Genomic DNA, 22,819 nt, shown 5'->3' on the forward strand with positions numbered 1-22,819 from the left:
AGAGCTAACAGACAAGCAACACTGAATTAAATAACCACAGAAATCAATGTACAACGTACGACGAATGTATCTGTTAAGCAGTGCAGCAAAATTTGGTGTTAATGGGCTATGGCAGCAGACGATTGACATGAGTGCCTCTGTTAACAACACAACATTGCCTGCAGCACCTCTCTTGGGCTCATGACCATATCAGCTGGAGCCTAGATGACTGGAATGCAATGGCCTGATCAGATGAGTCCAGATTTCAGTTGGTAAGAGCTGATGGTAGGGTTTGCGTGTGTCACAGTCCCCATGAAGCTATGGAGCCAAGTTGTCAGCAAGGCACTGTGCAAGCTGGTGATGACTCCATAATGGTGTGGGTTGTGTTTACGTGGAATAGGCTGGGGCCTCTAATTAAATTGAAGTGATCATTGGTTGAGCTGCAGACAGGCACAACGAAAAGACTATTACACATGTAGCTACTAGCCAAAGGATTCCTCAGCAAAGAAAACATACATACATTCACGCACACACACTCAGCTGCCACCACCAGCAGTGCCAATCAGAATGTGACTGCCAAGTGAATAGCAATCTGGAGTGGGGTGGGGAAGGGGAAGGGATAGTAGGGTACGGGTGGCAGGGAGAGAAGAGCACTGCTCTTCTCCCCTTCCTTTCCTCTCCTCTTCCTATCACCTACTTTTCCTCTCCTCTTCTTTTCCACTATCTTCCACTCTCCTCCTCTTTTCCACTCTCCATCTCTTTTCCACTCTCCTCCTTCTTTCCACTCTCCCCCTTTTTTTCCTCCCACATCTCACCTTCTGACACTATCCCTGGCAGTTTCTAATCCTTGAATTCCCTGTCAAACAGCATTCTTCTCTTCCCACACCCGTATCCTGTCCCCCCCCCCCCCCCCCCCTTTCCGCGCCCCTATACACGTGACAGTCTCATTCCGGTTGCAACTGCTGGTGGCGGCGGCGGCTGAGTGTGCATGAGGTGTGCTTGCTTGTGTGAATGTGTGTATGTTTTCTTTGCTGAGGAAGGCTTTGGCCGATACCTACATGTGTAACAGTCTTTTCACTGTGCTTGTCTACAACTCAATGTGTCATCTTTATGATAAGTAGCAATCTATCCTATTCCTAATATCATTGTTATTCCAACCTTGAGTTTTTAATGTTTGAGCTGATGAGAGACTGGAAATGGCTATGGTAGGCTACTTGGAGACCATTTGCTGCCATTCATGAGCTTCGTGTTCCCAAACCATCATGTCATGTCAACGGGCCTTTTGTGATTGATTTGAATAACATTCTGAGCAATTTGTCATTTGATGGCTGCAGCCTATGTTCAAGTTGGCTTAGTCCATTCTTACTGGCACATTTGGTTGGTGGCAGAGATTGGTGTTAAAGACCGATACACTTTTTCTTCAAAATTCTTTATTACCTCCTGACATATCAGGTCAACATTCAAGGCTGCTATCGAATGAGTACTCTGTATGACATTTCTGGCTGCCATACACTGCTGTATCTCTTCTCTTACTATTTGGTGTATGAAAGAGGCTAGTTCATTGTGGTCTCCCCCAACTATCATAGGGACCACATTTTGCAGTTGGTCCTATTTGTTTCATCCATCTCTTTTCGGTTCCAGTTCTTCAATTCACTGGCACCACCTCACGAATTCCTCTGTGGTCATGACATCCTTCACCAGAAGAGCTTGGTTCATATCTTCTGTGACTCCTTTCATCAAGTGTGAGATTTTGCCCGTTTCTATTATGTGTCATATGTTTCAAACATTCTGTATGTACTATTAAATCATTTCCTTATGATGTTGGGCCCTGTTCATCAGTTGTTCTTCCACTGAGTAGATTTGCTCCCGATTCTCGCCAAACTTTTCTTCAGATTGGCCTGGAATTTGTCACAGCTACTCAGCTTCTCTTCGTTACTCTTAAACCACTGCTGGGCTGCGACATCCATATAAAAGTACACAACTGTGAAACACATAATATCTGCCCAACTATTGTATTTGACTCGGTTGAATAATTTCAGCCATTTAGTCTGATCCTGAGCATAGTCTCCTTAAAAACACTGATGGATGCCCGATGTACAGCTGACTTACAGCTGTTTTGGAATCACCCCATCTCATGAATATGTGAGTCCTAGAAATGATGTACTAATTGTACTTTGATTTCCGTCCATGTGGGCAATAGCTTTTACAATGTGTAATTGTAGTCCTGGTGGTGCATGTGTTTTACTTGAAGTACCCAGTGTCACTACACAACAATCTCGTGTCAAACCACATCATCATCATCATCATCATCATCATCATCATCATCATCATCACCATCATTTAAGACTGATTATGCCTTTTAGCGTTCAGTCTGGAGCATAGTCCCCTTTATACAATTCCTCCATGATCCCTCATTCCGTGCTAACATTGGTGCCTCTTCTGATGTTAAGCCTATTACTTCAAAATCATTCTTAACCGAATCCAGGTACCTTCTCCTTGGTCTGCCCTGACTCCTCCTACCCTCTGCTGCTGAACCCATGAGTCTCTAGGGTAACCTTGCTTCTCCCACGCGTGTAACATGACCCCACTATCTATGCCTGTTCGCCCTGACTGCTACATCTATAGAGTTCACTCCCAGTTTTTCTTTGATTTCCTCATTGTGGACACACTCCTGCCATTGTTCCCATCTACTAGTACCTGCAATCATCCTAGCTACTTTCATATCCTTTACCTCAACCTTATTGATAAGGTACCCTGAATACACCCAGCTTTCACTCCCATACAACAAAGTTGGTCGAAAGATTGAACCGTGCACAGATAACTTAGTCTTGGTACTGACTTCCTTCTTGCAGAATAGAGTAGATCGTAGCTGAGCACTCACTGCATTAGCTTTGCTACACCTCGCTTCCAGATCTTTCACTATGTTGCCATCCTGTGAGAATATGCATCCTAAGTACTTGAAACCGTCCACCTGTTCTAACTTTGTTCCTCCTATTTGGCACTCAATCCGTTTATATCTCTTTCCCACTGACATTACTTTCGCTTTGGAGATGCTAATCTTCATACCATAGTCCTTATATTTCTGACTTAGCTCTGAAATATTACTTTGCAAACTTTCAATCGAATCTGCCATCACAACTAAGTCATCCGCATATGCAAGACTGCTTATTTTGTGTTCACATATCTTAACCTCACCCAGCTAGTCTATTGTTTTCAACATATGATCCATATATAATATGAACAACAGTGGAGACAGGTTGCAGCCTTGTCTTACCCCTGAAACTACTCTGAACCATGAACTCAATTTACCGTCAACTCCAACTGCTGCCTGACTATCCATGTAAAGACCTTTAATTGCTTGCAAAAGTGTGCCTCCTATTCTTTAGCCACTTCTAGTACTGTGTCCCTGTACCTTGTCCATTCCTTTTCCAATGACTGTAATTGACTACATTCACCTAACTGGTACCTTTCTGAGATCATTGTTATGTACTTGTGCCTGATTTCCTTATACTGAAGTTTCTCCACTCTTATCCTCCTACATATGGACCTGACCTCCTGCACTTTCGGCCTCACAATACCAATTTCACTGCAGATTAAATAATAATCAGTATCGTCAAAGAATCCCCTGAATACACGTGTGTCCCTCACAGCCTTCCTGAATTCCTGATCTGTTATTAAATAGTCAATGACAGATCTGGTTCCCCTGCCTTCCCAAGTATACCAGTGAATGTTCTTATGTTTAAAAAAGGAGTTTGTGATTACTAAGCCCATACTGGCACAGAAATCCAAGAGTTGTTTCCCGTTCCTGTTGGTATCCATATCCTCTCCAAATTTACCCATAACCTTTTCATACCCTTCTATTCGATTTCCAATCCTGGCATTAAAATCACCCATGAGCAGAACACTGTCCTTGTCCTTTACTCTAACAACTACATCACTGAGTGCATCATAAAAACTATCCATCTTATCTTGATCTGTCCCTTCACAATGCGAATATACTGACACAATCCTAATTTTCTTGCTAGACACTGTCAAATCTATCCACATCAGTCGTTCGTTTACATACCTTATTGCAACTACGCTGGGTTCCATTTTTTTCCTGATGTAAAGCCCTACACCCCATTGTGCTATTCCTGCTTTGACTCCTGACAGGTAGACCTTGTATTCTCCCATTTCCTCTTCTTTCTCACCCCTTACCCGAATGTCACTAACAGCTAAAACATCCAGCCCCATCTTACTTGCAGCCTCTGCCAGCTCTATCTTCTTCCCAGAGTAGCCCCCATTGATATTAATAGCTCCCCATCTCATTGCCATTTGTTTGCCAAGTCGTATCTTAGGAGTCCCTGGTTTGTCAGTTAGAGGTGGGACTCTGTCACCTCCAAAGGTCCGAGGCATTTTGCTCTGATTGTTGCCAGCATCATATTTAAAGTACCAGGGAAGCAGGTTGCTAGCCTTACTTGCCCCGAGTCCCATTGAGTTTTACCCCTAACGGTTGAGGGACTACGGCGGATTTGGTAGTCTTTGCCGTATGAGCACAAAGGTGACCACAACTCAGAATATATCCGAGATGCCCAGCCTTATTCCAAAGTAACTGGTATCCCGACTGTCGGGACCACTTACTTGGCCACTCATACGTTGCCCATGGTTCATGAACTAGGACATGACTACAGGAACCCACACCATGAACCACAATCAAGTCCAAATCCAAATGCAATGTCGTCAATGAAGTTCAACAGTTAGCAATGAAAGCATGTTTATTACTGACATCAACGTACAGCCACAACAGAAATGAACTCCTGGACAGAGAGTGCAGCTATTTATATGAACAGTGAATATTCCAGAATGCTATTACTTATACATGGAATACTCCAGAATATAAAAACATTACAACCACACAATATTTCTACAAACTTCCAAAAATGATAAATTCTGAACAATAAATAATTGCTGGTGGTTGGATTGGGCTCACAACCCGCAGGATGCCAGCCAGTGATGCTAACCATTATGCCACATTGTTAATCCCACAGCTCATGGCAATATTAAATTATGTACCTTGCCTTTTATTACCTGTCCTACACCTATACTAATATTTTATCTTCTTAGTATACCTAGAAATGGGGCATGACTGCTTGAGATCAGTCAGTCACGGTGTTGTAAGGCTGTTCCATTTTAATATCAGGTGGTTATAATTAAACTTTCCCTATTTAACACATTACAACACGAAAACTAATTATTGTGAGAGGGCAAACTTGGTAGCATTAATGTCAAGGCCATGGGGAAGGCAAATAATGCAGAATCATCTCGGATATTAATAACTGATTCAGCTGTATTTAGTCCTTTATTATTGGATCACTACTGGTTTTGTGACACTAAAAGCCATATCTTCTGGTGAATATGTGACTAAAAAGCTAGAGAGGAAAAGCTTGAAATCTTTTTACCCAACATTCGTTGTCCGTCAAAACAAAACACTGCTAAAAGATGTATGTTTTTATTCTATGAGACACCGTCTTTTAGTGGGATTTTGTTATTAATACCCAGGATGACTACTCATAACTGTGGTTGCCCCACCTACAAGGTTACCTGCAGCAATACAGAATCAATTCAATAAACATTTTTGGAACAGCGATCAAAAAAATTAAAAAAAAATTTTTTTTTTTAAGAATCAATTCAATTGAAACACTTTTAATGTGCTGCTAAAGCACATCATTTAATTACATACTGGTACCATTACGCCTACAAAAGGGGCTCAATATATGGCACCCATCAGTGACCAGAACAGACTGAAAGCACAGAATTGCATTCTGCACAGCAGAAGGAAGGATGCCCATAGGTATGCTGGTTACATCTCTTGATACGCAACACTTGAGATCAGCACGTGTGTGAGTTCCCCTGATAAACCCTATCTGTTAGGTAGCCCCACAACCAGAAATCTCTGGGAGTGAGCTCAGATGATCGTGCCGGCCACCCATTTGGAAATGATTGGCTCATAATTCAATTGCTTCCAAATGTGTTTTGGAGAAGCAGCTGAACTACACGAACGATGTGCGATGAAATCTATCGAGTTCAATGTGTCTCTCTCCTGTATCGCAGGTATGGCATGCTGGTGAAGCATATCGCATTAATGCTGGCCAGTCACATTGCACATCTTTAATCCTTGAGTGCCAGCCTGTTAAAAAATGAATGGGTCCATGATGAACGTAGCCATGAAGCCACACCATTCTTTCACCATACAGAGGAACTTCATGCACAGTGACTGGAAGTGACGATCCACACTCTCGGCAATTCTGTGTTTTCACCTCATCCGTGAGAGAACAACGAGCTTCGTCTGTCCCTAGGAAGGTCCAGGGCCAGCCCCCGTCAACTTAAATCCTTGCGAGGGAATGAAGAGCGAAGTCAACACGTCTTTGTGTGTCCTGTGGTGCAAGCAGCTGCATGATATGGATCTTGTATGGTCACCATTTGAGAATGGTTCGAAGTACCTTGCGTACAGTGGATGACGGGATGTTCAACTGTCATGATACAGCACACGCACTGTCTGACGATCGAGGATTGCATGCAGCACTTCCTGCCGTAGCAACAGCTATTTCATCAACCACCTGTGGTGCAACCGATCGTCAGCCTCTTCCCAGAGCAATGCCCAGTTCTCCAGTTGATTCGAACTACTTCATCATGCCCTGCACAGCATGTGGAAAAAGAGGACCCTTCCATTATTGTTTCAGCCAGCGATATTCTTGAAATGCACCTGCAGCATTACTGTTGCTCTGATAATAAGAACTTCACCATTAATGCTCTGCTCATTATGTCCAAGCTCACACACAAGTGCACTGCGACTGGTCAGGTGCATGAGGCTATGAATCACAATGACTGATCAGAGAACCTGGTGTTGGAACAGAACAGTGGTGCTGTAACACAAGGAAATCATGCATCCCATACTCTGGACATTAATGCTACCAAGTTTGGTGCTTGTACTGTAATTAGTTTCCGTATTATAATGTGTTAAATAGAAAGTCTAATTATAACCACCCAGTGCAATGAATTTGATTCTGGGTAAATGCCTCTCCCACAATAGTTAATCTGCCATTTTTCATTACAAAAATGTTCTATTTGAAAAATTTATAACTAAATATTATTAATGCTAAGATGTAACTGTATTTTACATACAACTGTATTTCAATTCTTACCCTCACATATATCCCCCCCACTTTCCATTTCGCTGCACAAACATTTACCTGTTCTCCTCTAATTGTTTTCTTAAAAGAATCAGGTTGCCTCTCTGAACTTTTCTTTTTCCAGTTGATTTCAATTCCTCATCTTTGGCATCTGCAGTTGCCACATCTTGCTGAACAGCATCCGGCACACTTTCAGAAACTGTAGCTTCAGTTTTTTCTGCTTTTGCACGTCCTCTTTTGGAAACCCGAGACTTAATGCCAGAGAGTTTGGTTGCATATTCCTGGAAATGAAAATTCACAATGAATTATAAATAATTCATTACTGCACATCAAATTGGGTCATAGTTAGGGACGAAGACAAGAGATTTAACCGTGTTCTGAATAACACATTTTAACATTACTAATAATAAAATGTGAAGGTATATGCATTTGTTTGTTACAGGATGTCACTCGGAAAGAAGGTATTTTGAATGTAATAGTGGAAGCCCTGAAGAGTGGGTAAAATGTTGAAAATGTCATCTCTCCACATGCAACTTGTTGCTTTCCAGCAGTGGATTGGTCCACAACATACATTTGGCGCAAAGGCACTTTGCGAGTATGGTTACACTGTAACTGCTGCTCGATACTTAAAAAGTCTTGCCAGAGCATCCATGACAACTGTTTGATAGCTCTGTGATATCCATGTAATTTCATGATTTTGCAACACTTATTGGCCCCTGTGATCACCACAGTCGTCAATACGTAATTTTTTCTTCTGGGGCTATATCATTATAATTTAGGACATCATGGTCATTTTACATCTTACCATGCTATCAAGACATGGATTGAGAATGTTGACAAGAAGGGTTCATCTTTAACAAAGAACCCACCAAAAGGTCAAAGCACTGAGTGAATCACAGAAAACATTGAAGTGATTCAATAGAAAGAGCCCATGACAACTGGTTAATCCTAAGCCGACACCTGTCATTGAATACTAAGCAGTAATCTTTCAAAATTCAATATGTACAGGATTTGAAGCCATCAGACCAAATGGAGCAAAAGCGATTTTGAGAGAGAGAGAGAGAGAGAGAGAGAGAGAGAGAGAGAGAGAGAGAGAGAGAGAGGGGGGGGGGGGGAGGATGAGAAAATTAATGACCTGCTATTTTGTGACAATCTTTTCATGTCCAATGAGGTTCATTTCCACACTTGTGTTACACAAACAAGTAGAATATTAGATACTGGGCATCTGAAAACACTTATCTATTCCAAAAGACTTACGCCACATAAAGGTTAAAGCAGAAAATAATACGATGAGCAACTACAATTTTTCCTTGAACTTTATTTGTGGACCATTTCCTATTTTTAATGCTGTATGCTGTGCCAGTAGGACCTCACACCACACACAAGAAAGTCACCACTAAAAATTCTCAAAATGTGTCTCATGCAGTCAATGTCCACCAACAAAGCAAATGAAATGCAATGCATCAAACATGAGGCAGAATCTGAGAGTTTTTAGAGGTGGTTGTGTTGTGCGAGATAATACTGGTGCATCATACAGCTTGGAGAATGGAAATAAACTTTTGGAATCCAATCTATAAAAAAATTGTTTGAGGAGAAATTGAAGCTGTTTGGTGAATTCTTTCCATCTACAAAATGAGTAATACTGTTGCACACCCAAACCAGTCATACAGCACGTGGAAACGTAGCAAGATAAAGGTTACAGTTTGGTGCACCAATCAACGCAATATGTGATGAAATCTTACTTCTTGGAAATGGGGGTGGGGGGATGGGGGGAATGAGAGGATGCAACAATAATAATTTATGAAGAATAAGTGGATATGCTACAGACTTTTATAGAACACAACTTCAGAACTTTCCTCAATTTTCATAATCCTTGGTTTTAGAAACCTGCAGCCATGGCCGATACTACCAGAGCATCAATGGCTACCAATCAACTGCTTTGTGGCATCAATGTCATTTCATAATTCTGCGACATCTATCGGCCACAATGACAACCAGTGTTGTCAGAGTAAGATTTTTTCCTCATGGGGTGACGTGTACTCCACTCACCAAAGAACAACTGCTAGGTTGGAAACAAGGACTCCAAAAGCAATTGCTGTGATTTCCAAGGAAGTAATTCAAAGTGCCACACAAAATCTCAGCATTCACTGCCAGAAATACATACATTTGAATGATCACCTTATTCACGTTACTTTTAGAAAGGTTTTTTTAACGACACTTAATGATGTTTACTTTGTTGTTAGCTTTCAAGAATAAAACGTTCAAATTAATTTTCTTTACTTTCCTGTGAGCTACTTCAAATTTTTTGTTCTTTATGCCACCTAGTATTATATTTTTGGTCTTACAAAGAGAAGGAAGAAATAAAAGTTTTCACAATTGTAAAACAGAGAACGTACAGCCATTCACAAAAAAATAGGAGTTTACATTGTTTATAATTGTGATTTTATTAACTTTGCAGCATATGAGAAACACCTGGAAAATTTAACCGGTTCAATATTAGAGGAATATTCATGCAGTTTTGTTCTTGCAAAAGTACAGGAACGGTTAACTCATTGCTGTATCTCTATCGCCTACAAAAGGCAACTCTTCAATAATTGGAAGTTATTCATTTCTGTGTTGTTAGAAAATAAACTTGTACCTACAAATAAAAGAAAATAATAAGCGGGGGACTTGTCTAGCAATGTCATATAAACTGAACTTCATAGTTTTGACATGGTATGAGTATTAATGGACTGTCAATCTGCACACCAAAATATGACCCACAGTCCCCTTCATGGTTACAAGGGGGTACAGCAAAGCATAGTAGTAGATTTTACTAGCTGTTGTTTATTGCCCATCACATCCTGCTACTCTTTCTTCTCAATGATGCACGACTACCTCAATAAATAGCAAGGATACAGCATGTCTGGGGACAGCATGTTGAGTCGTGGGATTTTGAATACATGGTTCTTTGTCTGTCAGATCTGCTAATTCATCTTCCCGAATTGCCAAGGTACCCAGCTGAATAACACCTCCTTTCTCAGCCTCTGTAGGTGGAGAACGGAGTTCTGAATGTTCTGGAAAAACCTGCCTGCGAGTACATGTATTGTATAGATTTAAGGGCAGTCACGTAGTAGCAGCAGTTAAGCAATTTCTTAACATGACTACATTCCGTCTACTCCACTGTTCTCAATATTGCACGGGATTTTGTATCGAAAACAGAAAAAACTTTTTTGGTAAATCAATGTTGAAGGCACACACTGCAAGAAACATAAGCAGCTAAGAGAGCAGCTGCTTAGACCCAACCACGAATACAGCCTTATAAGTGTGGTGCTCATTCAAAATGTAAACTACTGACAGTGTCGGATTAAGCCAGTGCAGTGCCCATAGCATATGTTAAGATGCCCTTAGTTTGCTTTAGACATAAATGTTTTTTGCTCGTGTACCATGTCGTTCCTGGAAATCCAGCATCTACTCTGTAGGAATCAACATTGATTCCGGAAACAGCGATTGTGTGAGACCCAACTCGCTTTGTTTGTTCATGAGACCCAGAAAATATTAGATACAGGCTCCCAGGTAGATGCTATGTTCCTTGACTTTTGGAAGGCGTTCAATACAGTTCCGCACTGTCGCCTGATAAACAAAGTAAGAGCCTACGGAATATCAGACCAGCTGTGTGGCTGGATTGAAGAGTTTTTAGCAAACAGAACACAGCATGTTGTTCTCAATGGAGAGACGTCTACAGATGTTAAAGTAACCTCTGGTGTGCCACAGGGGAGTGTTATGGGACAATTGCTTTGCACAATATACATAAATGACCTAGTAGATAGTGTTGGAAGTTCCATGCGGCTTTTCGCGGATGATGCTGTAGTATACAGAGAAGTTGCAGCATTAGAAAATTGTAGTGAAATGCAGGAAGATCTGCAACGGATAGGCACTTGGTACAGGGAGTGGCAACAGACCCTTAACATAGACAAATGTAATGTATTGCGAATACAAAGAAAGAAGTATCCTTTATTGTATGATTATATGATAGCGAAACAAACACTGGTAGCAGTTACTTCTGTAAAATATCTGTGAGTATGTGTGCGGAACGATTTGAAGTGGAATGATCATATAAAATTAATTGTTGGTAAGGCAGGTACCAGGTTGAGATTCATTGGGAGAGTCCTTAGAAAATGTAGTCCATCAACAAAGGAGGTAGCTTACAAAACACTCGTTTGACCTATACTTGAGTACTGCTCATCAGTGTGGGATCCGTATCAGATCGGGTTGACGGAGGAAATAGAGAAGATCCAAAGAAGAGCGGCCCGTTTCGTCACAGGGTTATTTGGTAAGTGTGATAGCGTTATGGAGATGTTTAGCAAACTCAAGTGGCAGACTCTGCAAGAGGGGCGCTCTGCATCGCGGTGTAGCTGGCTGTCCAGGTTTCGAGAGGACGCATTTCTGGATGAGGTATCGAATATATTGCTTCCCCCTACTTATACCTCCCGAGGAGATCACGAATGTGAAATTAGAGAGATTCGAGCGGGCACGGAGGCTTTCCGGCAGTCGTTCTTCCCGCTAACCATACAAGACTGGAACAGGAAAGGGAGGTAATGACAGTGGCACGTAAAGTGCCTTCCGTCACACACCGTTGGGTGGCTTGTGGAGTATAAATGTAGATGTAGATGTAGAAAATTTAGGATATAAAATGAAACAGCACTTTACTTTCATACCAAAATGGAAAGTTACATTTTCTGGGATGGTTATCATCATACAAACATTTAAAACACAAGTTCTATTTGGCAACATGAGAAAATATGAATTCTACGTTACGGAAAATCACTTTGCGCAAAATAATAAAGTTAACACAATGATTGAAATGAAGCAATCAAGGAACATAATTTAAATTTAAGAAAATAATTATATTTCAAACCAAATTAAATGACTAAAAATAAAAAGAAATAAAGGGCACAATTATTTTGATTATATTTTTAAAATAGTTATCATTCTCTAACAACTGAACATGTGACCTTCATCTCAGGAGCCTAGAGCCTCAGCCATTATGCTATGGAGCTACTGAGTAAACTCATGGTAATTTTAGTGGTTTAGTGACTCATGAGAAATTATTTTCATCATATTTTCACAAATGAGGGAACATAAGTGCGGATGGCTGTGTGGTGTCAAATCTGGCACCCAATCCTACACCACTATATGGGTAGTTTCAAGAAGTCAAACCCACCACTGGTGTCTGAGTTGCAAATAAATTTTTACGGTGTTCAGAAGTAAATTGACTGTAACAATAATTTTTTGTTATCAGTTCCAACACTGATAACTGGTAACTATACTGTTATATACATCACACATTCAACTTATTTGTCTTTATAACTTCGAAGAATATCAAACAAAACAAATAAGCTCAACTTATTCTTCGGCGCTTCTCGTTTTCCTGTCAGCAAATTTCACAATCATTAGATGACCAGATTAAATTATATTTCGCTGTCTTAATATTTTCTACTGTTGTTAAAAAGTAGTATTGCATCCTAATAATCCACAGCAACTGGCAAAAAAACAATGTCACAAAATAAAAGGAGGCACTGCAAAACTACAACACATTATCCAAACAATAGTCCAACAACATGAAAAGAAGCTTCACTCTAGACAGCTTGTGTCAAAAGTACTACATGAAAAGTAGAAGGTATGAACAATTGCAATAGCAGACTTATCAACATCAATGCAGTATTCATTAATTACTTTCATATAAGTAATAAACAGAACACCAGTCTAATTGATTGGATTATTAGGACTAGCTTGGGCAATATTAGGGAATTCCCCAAGTTTTATGTTGTTGTGAGCTTACAACACACAGTGTATGTTGTGGCCACTGCTCTCTTCTAGACACGAGCTAAAATTATTACCACTCACAGTATATTTGGGCACAATAGTATTTCCATTGGGCAGTAGGTAAAATACCATCTCCCATAAGTCCAACCCCTCGTCCAAGTCGTGGGAGATGGGCAACGGCACAAAGTAGGGGACTGCCTATAGGGGCGATGTACAGCGGGGACTTCGTGTGCCCCAGGACCGCTACGGTAGCTGAGAAGGCCCTATGGGAACCCTGAAACGTGACGGCTAACGGGGCTCTGGTGAAGCTGTGATAGGCCTAGCAAGCCGGTAGTGGATAAATCAACTGCTTTTAAAAAGGGAACATGCCTCGGATCACGGAACGGATTTAAAGGAAACCGACCAAGCAATGGAAAAGGATTACGAGATGGTTTACGACTGGGCACCTTAAACGTAAGGACTCTAACTGGGAAGTTAGAGGAAATTGTAGAAATGATGGAAAGGAGGAAATTGGACATCTTGGGACTTGCTGAGACTAGGTGGAGAGGAGTTGGTGAAAAACCACTAAGTAAAGGATGTAAACTGTACTGGATAGGGAATGAGAGGGGAAGGAATGGAGTGGCAATAGTGGTCAGAGAGGGTCTGCAGGAGGAGGTGGAAGGTATCAATGATCGAATGATAAAAGCCAGAGTACGGGTGAAAGGAAAAAGCATTGAAATCATCCAAGCATATGCCCCACAGGTGGGGTGTACAAAAAAGGAGAAGGAGGAATTTGAAGATGACATGCAAAAGCAGCTAAATGGAGGAAATCAGATTATAATAGGGGACCTCAATGCACACGTTGGCACAGACAGGAAAGGATTCGAGGAGATAATGGGACCAGAGGGCTGGGGGAACCGAAATAGAGAAGGAAAATTGTTGCTGGAATTCTGCAAGAGGAATGGGCTGGCGATCGCAAATTCCTGGTACAAGAAGAGAAGTAGTCACAAAATAACTTGGTACAGTGGGAACTGGTCCCAAACTTCAGTAGTAGACTATGTACTAGTGGATAGGCAGATGATGAGCAGCCTCACAGATGTTAAGGTCATTCCATCTGAGGCCTCAGACAGTGACCATCGGCTGTTGGTAGCCACCCTGAGAGAGAAAAAAGATAGGAGGGCAACAGATATACAGGAGAAAAGGTTGAAGACATGGATGCTGAAAGAGGATGAACGGAGGACCCAGTACCAGACACTGATCAGGAAGAAGCTGCCAAAGGAAGATCAGAGAACAGTGGAAGAAGAATGGGGAGATTTTAAGAGGGCTCTAGTTGAGGCAGCTGAGACTGTGTGCGGAAGAACTAGCACAAAGAGGAGAAGTAGGGAAACCCCATGGTGGAACAACATATGTAAAGAGGCAGTACTTCGAAAGAACAAAGCGTTCAGAGAATGGTTCCAGACCCGAACAGAGGAAGCTAGGCTAAAATATAAGGAAAGCAAGAAAGCGGCACAGACCATAGTAAGGGCGGAGAAGAAGAAGTGGATGGAAAAATGGACAAGAATGTTAGAAGAGGACAGTGAAGGGAACAAAAAAGTACTTTACACCATGGTAAGAAATAAGAGGAACGACAGAAGCGAGTGCCTGAGGATCATGGATAATAATGGAAGAGCTGTGGAGGAAATGCATGAGCTAAAAAAGAATAGGAAGGAGTACTTTGAAGATCTGTTGAATGCCGCCAAGCGGGTAACTAACAGCGATGGAGAGCCTAAGGCAGCAGACGATTATAACAGTGGGGAAATTGATGATCTAACTTGGAATGAAGTGGAAGAAGCCATAAAGAGGATGAAAGGGGGCAAGGCACCAGGTTGGGACGAAGTAACAGTGGATATGATACGAGCAGCAGGAGAAGTAGGAACCCAGTGGCTATACAGAGTGCTGAGGGTGGTGTGGAAGGAGAATAGAATTCCTGAGGATTGGAAGAAAGGAATTATAGTCCCGATCTTCAAGAAAGGGGATAAAAGGAGATGTGAGAACTACAGAGGAATCACCCTGCTATGCCACTGTGGAAAAATCTATGAAAAGATCCTGGAGAAGAGAATAAGAAGCAGTATTGAAAGTAGACTGCAAGAGGAGCAGTACGGTTTCAGACCGGGAAGATCAACAACGGACCTCATATTTGCGGTAAGGCAACTGCAGGAAAGGCACTATGAGTACGGGAAGGACTTAATCATGGCCTTTTTAGATATTGAGAAGGCGTATGACAGTATCTGTTGGGACAAGCTCTGGGATGTGCTGAACGCAAAAGGGATAGATGAAGAGATAACACGAAAAGTCAGAAAAATGTATGAGGGAGGTGAGAGTTGTGTGAAAGTGGGGAGGGAACGTACTGCATGGTTCAAGCTGGAAAATGGGCTGCGACAGGGAAGTGCACTTTCGCCTTTATTGTTTATTATTGTTATGGATGAAATCCTACAGCAAGTATCAGATGCAATTGGAGATCATAAAATGAAAGCAGTGCTTTTTGCCGATGACCTGATGTTATGGGGAAATTGCGAGAAGGAGGTGCAAGAGCAGTTAGATGCATGGGAGGCAACGGCAGCACAATATGGAATGCATTTCTCTGCAAAGAAAAGTGAAATAATTGTCACAACAAGGAAGAAGAATAGGCCAAATGTGGATATAACTTGTGGAGGGGAAAAACTACAAGTGGTAGAGAACTTCAAGTACCTGGGAAGCGTGATTGAAAGTAAGGGGGGAAACGCAATGGAAATAAATGAAAGGTGCAGAAAAGCAGGGCAGTTCTACAAATGCATTAGGGGGCTTATTTGGAGCAAGGAGGTGCCACAGAAATCCAAGGGAATTATATACCGAACCTACTTTGTCCCCATATTGGCATACGGAAGTGAGACATGGGTAATGCACAAAAGCGACAAAAGTAGAATACAGGCTAGTGAAATGAAGTTCCAGAGGAGCAGGTTGGGTGTAACAAGACGAGACAGATTGCGAAATGTGTATGTGAGGGAAAGACTAAAGGAGGAACCAGTACAGGACAGGATAGAAAAATCAAGACTGCAGTGGTATGGACACATGAAGAGAATGGATGAGGGAAGAATTCCAAAGAGAATGTTTGATCTGCAACTGGAGGGGAAGAGGCCCAGAGGAAGACCAAGAGATAGATGGGTGAAGGGAGTGAAGGAATGTGTGATGAGAAGAGGAGAGAACTGGACGAAGGTGGAAGAGGGGGAATGGTGGAAAGACAGAACACGATGGAGAGGCTTGTGTTTCCAACAGACCCAGCCAGTGGCTGGGAACTGTCCAAGATGATGATGATGAGTAGGTAAAATACCATTCATATCTAACTTGAGATAGATTTTTTACACCCAGGTGGAGGCCCCCTGTATGTGTGGGGCCTGCAGGATTTGCTATAGCTACTTAGTTAATTTGTCAATGAGTATTGAGTTAAAATTATTCTGTAGGTACTGTCCCTCTTGTACCTCAGAAAGTTTAAAATACCTCTTGGCAGTAGTCAGCTTCAACCACAGATTGTTGGTGGTATTTGGGCCCCCACCGAATTCCAATATGTCGTGCTTTGCATGGATATTGAAAGGCTGTATTTGTTTTGTGACAGTTGTTTCAATGACATAATTCTTCAAGCTTTCCCGGTGAGGAGCAGTCATGTTGATTAATCAGGGTTCTGCCAGTTATTCACGTCTTTCCTGCACAATATTTCAACTGTGTGACTCGTAGTTGAAATATCATGTAGGAAAGACGTAAATAACCGGCACAAACACAATTAATCAATATGTTTCAATGACGTTTGGTACTATAGCGGTCTTGAAACAGCGAAGAAACTGTACACATAACAAATTATAAAGAAGTGAAACCTGATGGGAAGTGGCAGTTCATTTGCCTCAGAACAGTAGCCAAATATAGGACTGGTCCAGTACATACCTGTGACAGTATAATGCTCACATGATGGATGGCACTGACAGTCTCAAGGTATATAGGACTCACAGATCCATAAACTGTGCACCCATAATCTAACTCAGGGTCATATGACAGCTTCATGAAATTGGAGCAGACAGTGTCTGCCTGCTACTCAAGATTTGTACCTACACTACTTCAAAATTTTCAGTGTTTGAAGGGACCTTGGTTTCTGGTTCCTTAGGTGTAATAACCAAAACAGTATGAAATCAAATATGAAACCCAGAAATCTAATTGTATCATTAAAGGTTAAAATGGTGTTTTTCATACGCTGATCATTTGAATTAAAAGTTCAACAAGAAAGGTTAAAATATATACTTATTTGTAGAATGTAAAATCAATATAAGCAGCTCGCTCTTCCAAACTCTTAATTGTATCTTACAGTAATTAGCTACAAAAACAGGGCTGGAGGAGGATCAAAAACCTGCACAATAATCTACAAATACGAGCACTTCAATGGTCACATTATATTATCACAGACATTATATACTTTTTATGACAAAAGATTTACACTTACAATACGCTCTAGGGGCACCATTTCCTGCTCAAATCAGTCAGTCTGAATACTACCAACTATGTATCTAGAAACACGGTAATAGAAAGCTCAGTATCACAAAAGCAGGTGTTCCGAACGGCCCACTGCTGAAGCAGTCTTGAGAGTATAATGTCCCCCAGCAGTACATATGACTTTACTGCATCAAACACTTTGCCTATCAGTTATTGCCTGCACAGAAAAAACATGTTCTCTCTGCAGCAGAGTCCATTTGTCAATGGCAGATTGATATCTCAAAAACTCACACTGAAAACTGCTATGGAAGTTCCTACATATCAGATGACTGTTTACCCCGGATCTTTCCTACAAATCCAATAAAGGCAATGTTCTGATAGCAGTTGAGGTATGTTTGATGTCTCCCTGGTTTGTGTGGGAGGACCAGAACTGCCTTCCTACATTAGCTAACTGCCTTCCTAGATTAGCTAGGCAAGTGTCTTGTCTACCATATTTTATCCACAAGTTCTACAAGAGTTTCCTTTGACATATTTCCAAGTTGCTTCAGCATTATTCTGTTGTGACTGGGTGCAATATTATTAGCCTCAGAAAGTATAGAATCCAGCTCCCACATGGAGAGAGCCTTTTATAGTAATCAACCTAACTGAACCTGAAATAAAACACTCCCCTTTCCACAATCACAGGGTGCCAATGGGACGACAGATTAATCTATAGAAGAAACTGTACCATTGCCACCTGAGCCAGAGTAGAAAAAAAGAGAAAAATCTCCCTGTCTCTAGAAAGAATTCATGGCAAGGAAAAGAAGCTGAAAAAAAGAAAACTACATGACTGCTAGAAGTAGTTTTGATATGAAACCACAAAAAAAGCTGACATCCTGGAGAAGAGAGATGCTATGTTCTGTCTATTTTACAACAGATCATACAGAGCAGCGAAGAAAGTAGGGTATCATTCATATGTACTATAAGAACCTAAATTTGGATGAAAATGGGAATTAACTTATATCAGCAATCTTAACAAGTTGAGTTCTAACAGAATGTCAGCTTTTGGTGTGAAGGTGAAGCAAAATGATGATGCTGTAGACAATGAACCACTGGGGGTTGTAAAAAAAATAACAAGTGCTACAATATTATGAAAATAATAGTCGCTACTTACCATATAGCAGAGATGCTGGGTTGCAGATAGGCACAACTAAAGGACTGTTACAAAATAAGCTTTTGGGCAACAAGGTCTTTGTCAAAAATAGATCCTCCCCCCCCCCCCCAACACACATGCAAACGCAACTCACACACTCATGACCACAGTCTCTGGCAGCTGGAGCTAGACTGAAACTTCCTGGCAGATTAAAACTGTGCCAGACTGAGACTAACTCCGGCCTTTGCCTTTCACAGGCAAGTGCTCTACCATCAAGCTGCCCAAGCACAACACACAACCCATCCTCACAGCTTTAATTCCACCAGTATCTCGTCTCCTACCCTCCAAACTTCACAGAAGCTCTCCTGAAAATCTTGCAGAACTAGCACTCCTAGAAGAAAGGATATTGCAGAGACATGGCTTTGCCACAGCCTGGGGGATGTTTCCAGAATGAAATCTTCACTCTGCAGTGGAGTGTGCATTGATACAAAACTTCCTGACAGATTAAAATTGTGTGCCAGACTGAGATTCAAACTAGGGCCTTTGCCTTTCACGGGCACAGTTTTAATCTGTCAGTTGTCCCCATACTCACATTGCTGTCTCACGTTTTACTCCCAGAACTTCCTTTAAATGTACAAACTGGTTGCATCAGTTTGGCATACAACATCAACATGGATTCAGATCAATATGAACAGCAATCTACATGTATTCTGTGCAGTCCACCATATGGTGCACGCAGAGGATAGCTTGTACCCCTACTAGACACTTTCTTTCCTGTTCCACTCACAAATAGAGCATGGGAAAAATGACTTTCTACTGAGTGTTTCTGTAAGAGTATGCAGAAATGTAACAGGACATAAAGAATGCTCCTCTGAACAATTTGAAGTGGGTGGGGAGGGGGGCGGGGAGTCGGAGAAGCTAGCTTAAGGAGATATGGAAGTAAACTTGTCAACCACTTTGTCTATAATGACTGTTTTCCAGCTTATTTACAACTAACATGTGTACAAGTTTACACGTACTGTACTGTTTATTTACATGTACATTGTTTACTTTCTGCAAGGAAACAAGGAGTGCAAACGTGATTATTAGGAAGTGATGATGCAAGTTTTGTTTACTTTACTTGTCCCTAAGGTGGCTCTGTTGTATCGTATATTTACACTGTCTCATCGTCCGCCCCGGTAGCTGAGTGGTCAGCGTGACAGACTGTCAATCCTAAGGGCCCGGGTTCGATTCCCGGCTGGGTCGGAAATTTTCTCCGCTCAGGGACTGGGTGTTGTGTTGTCCTAATCATCATCATTTCATCCCCATCGACGCGCAGGTCACCGAAGTGGCGTCAAATCGAAAGACCTGCACCAGGCGAACGGTCTACCCGACGGGAGGCCCTAGCCACACGACATTTCCATTTTATACTGTCTCATGACAAATGTGCTATGAGTCAACAACAGACCCACTCATTACTCAATGCTATTCAGAGACATACAGTACAATATGATGGAGCAGTACTGATAGAGTTTCGCAGAACTCACTGACATGAACCTCGTGTATGGAGAAGTATCCTGCAGTGCTCTCGCTGTTGAAAGACTGTACAGAAAACAATTTCCTAACAGGCATCACTTATCATGATGGGTGTTTATTTCTCTCAATCAACGACTGCGGGAGATGGTTCACTGGAAAGAAGAAATGAGGAACCTGGCAATATGGGTGCCTCTCGCACATCCAATTTTGAAGAGAAGTGCAGGAACATTTTGCAACGGACCCTACCACAAATATCGTGCTGCACTTGAAATGGACGCTAGTACTAGCATGTTGCAAGTGCTCCATGGTACTTCCATGAGTATCGCAATGACAATCAGTAATTGTTTTTGCACTTTAAGCATAGAAAAGACCAAGAAACATGATAAAAGACAAAAAAATTTGATATCTCATTTTCTACATACGCAAAGGAACACAATTTTTTTAATTTAATGGTTTCAGTTTCATTTGAGACTTAACGTAAAAAAAAAAAAAAACAACTTTCTGGTAATGGAATGACATAATTCAGACATGCATATTGTTCTCATTTACAATGAAACAATAATTCAGCTCGACCATTTCCAATAAAAATTCACAAAAATTATATTGTCCAGAGGAATAAATGGGAAACAAAATGGCACAGAAGATAAATCACTAAACTCATATGTTACTAACAAAATAAAAAAAATCACTGGTAACGGAAAGACACTTAATAGTAATGGAATGACACTTTCACTTGAAAATTACCAGTTTTATTCTGCAATGCTGAGTATGTAGGGAAAATGGTACTTATTCCTCTGGTCTGTAGTAGGTGCAGCTAGTTTCTCTACAATTTGGTCTTTTTCTACCCAATATTTATCTTCCTTTTGAGTGAAACGTAAACACCTTCCATTTGCATCATTCTTTCTAAGAAATGAAATTTTGTAAGCATCTTCAACATAAATCCACTGCCCCACAAAAAATCTTGATGTGTTTCTTCCAGTGTAGGAAACCAGAGCTAAATCCCCTTGATACAAGGCCGTATGATTGATCAGGCCCTGTGAATTTCCTTTGGCTGAAGATCGCTTTTTGAAACAGTGCACAAACGTCCAGGGAGATAGCGAGTAATGCTGGTACTCAATAATATAAGGGGCATTCAAAAAGAAACGAGCCAGAGGTGTAATTACAGAAACCAGTACCTGTATGTTATAAGTATTGACCCTGGGTGTTGAGACATTTGTTCACTGTGACACAAGGAGGCGATGGCAGTCTCATAAAATTCCTGGAGCTGCGATGTTAACCAGTTCCGCACATACAGCTGGACGTCATCGATCGAGGTGAACTGTTTGCCTCTATATTAATGTACTTCTTTGACCAAGATGGCCCCCTTCCGATTCACTTCCTGCAGCAAGGGACAACAGTGAATGGCCAGCATTCCTCAGAAACCTTGACCACCCTTTGCCAAGCGATCAAATCAAAATGACCAGGCAATCTCACCTGTGGATTCATTCTGCTCCACGAAAATGCAAAGCCACATAAGGCCAACACAGTCGCGGCTCTTGTGCAGAAATTAAAATGGGAAGTTCTCGGCTGTCCTCCATACAGTCCGGACCTCTCCTCCAGTGATTACACCCTTTCTGGTCCCCTTAAAAAGGCTCTAAGGGGCAAATGATTAATCTCGGACGACGTCTAGCTGTACGTGCGTAACTGGTTAACATCACAGCCCCGAGAGTTTAATGAATCAACCATTCACCGACTTGCGTCACAGGGGGACAAGTGTCTCAACAGCCAGTGTCAATACTTCTAACATACAGGTACTGGTTTCTGTAATTATGCCTCCAGCTCGTTTCTTTTTGAACACCACTTATATATGGAGTGATAAGTGTAACAGCATGGATGGTTTCGGTCTGCTCTATTGGAACTATTCCCCATCCATATTTGATCTAATTCCTCCTTATTCCCTGCAATTTTCAAGGCAGATTTATAAAAGATGTTTATGCCATGACATCTTTCACATGCAGTTTTTGCCAAGTCCTCAGCACCAGATAGTAAGTGTTTCCCAGATTTGCAGATATTCCAGAATGCACACTTAACAGTTCCACAGTCCCATCCAAGGCACCTTTGCTGTGTTATGTACCAAAGAAGTCCCATGAAATATTTATTCCATTGCATTCTCTGAAAAATGCCAAGTTGGCAAACAGGAAACACTGCTTAAATCAACTGGCTGCACCATCACTCATGAATGTGATGATTCTACCTCCAGGTTTGTGGATATAATGTGCTCTACAATCTTACCTACGAAAGCATGCACTGAATATTTATTATGATCAAGTTCATCACTAACAACAGCACAAGAACACGCATCATTCTGTGAGTCCCAAACATATGCTGTAAACAAAGTGATTTGTGGTTTTAACCAAGAGGCATTCTGGACTTCATTCTGCAGTTGAACAGTATAATTTTCTGCAAAATCTACTTGCACCAAGATGATGTTCCTTGTTTGCAGAATACTTTTTGTTTTCAAAAAAATTTGATTGTTGTCTTTTAATGAATGTATTTTGTAAGAACTGGGGCAGCATGCTCGAAAGAGCCTCAAGACTCTGATCAACAGTACCATGAATCTCTTTGAAAGATTCGCTGGTTCACTGCTTGCCATTAGGTCCATTTGATCAGCTTCTTCATTAAGTTCTCATCCTAAGAATAGTTATCTTTCAAAGATACATTTGCGCACTTTTCACATTTTGACATCACGAACTTCTTTCTCTTGACTGCA

The 22,819-nt window shown here is 41.3% G+C and overlaps 1 protein-coding gene across 2 annotated transcripts in view; it reads right to left on the bottom strand.

Moving 5' to 3' along the window:
* LOC124605205 (protein lava lamp-like) overlaps nt 1–22,819 on the bottom strand; it is a 157,355-nt gene that overhangs the window by 124,546 nt on the left and 9,990 nt on the right. For both annotated transcript variants that reach the window (XM_047136744.1, XM_047136743.1), the window contains exon 3: nt 7,209–7,429. In XM_047136744.1, the coding sequence (XP_046992700.1) occupies nt 7,209–7,429 (221 nt within the window). The remainder of the gene's footprint in view (nt 1–7,208; nt 7,430–22,819) is intronic.

The sequence above is a fragment of the Schistocerca americana genome, chromosome 3 (genome assembly GCF_021461395.2).
Source record: "Schistocerca americana isolate TAMUIC-IGC-003095 chromosome 3, iqSchAmer2.1, whole genome shotgun sequence".
In the NCBI taxonomy this organism is placed as follows: Eukaryota; Metazoa; Arthropoda; class Insecta; order Orthoptera; family Acrididae; genus Schistocerca; species Schistocerca americana.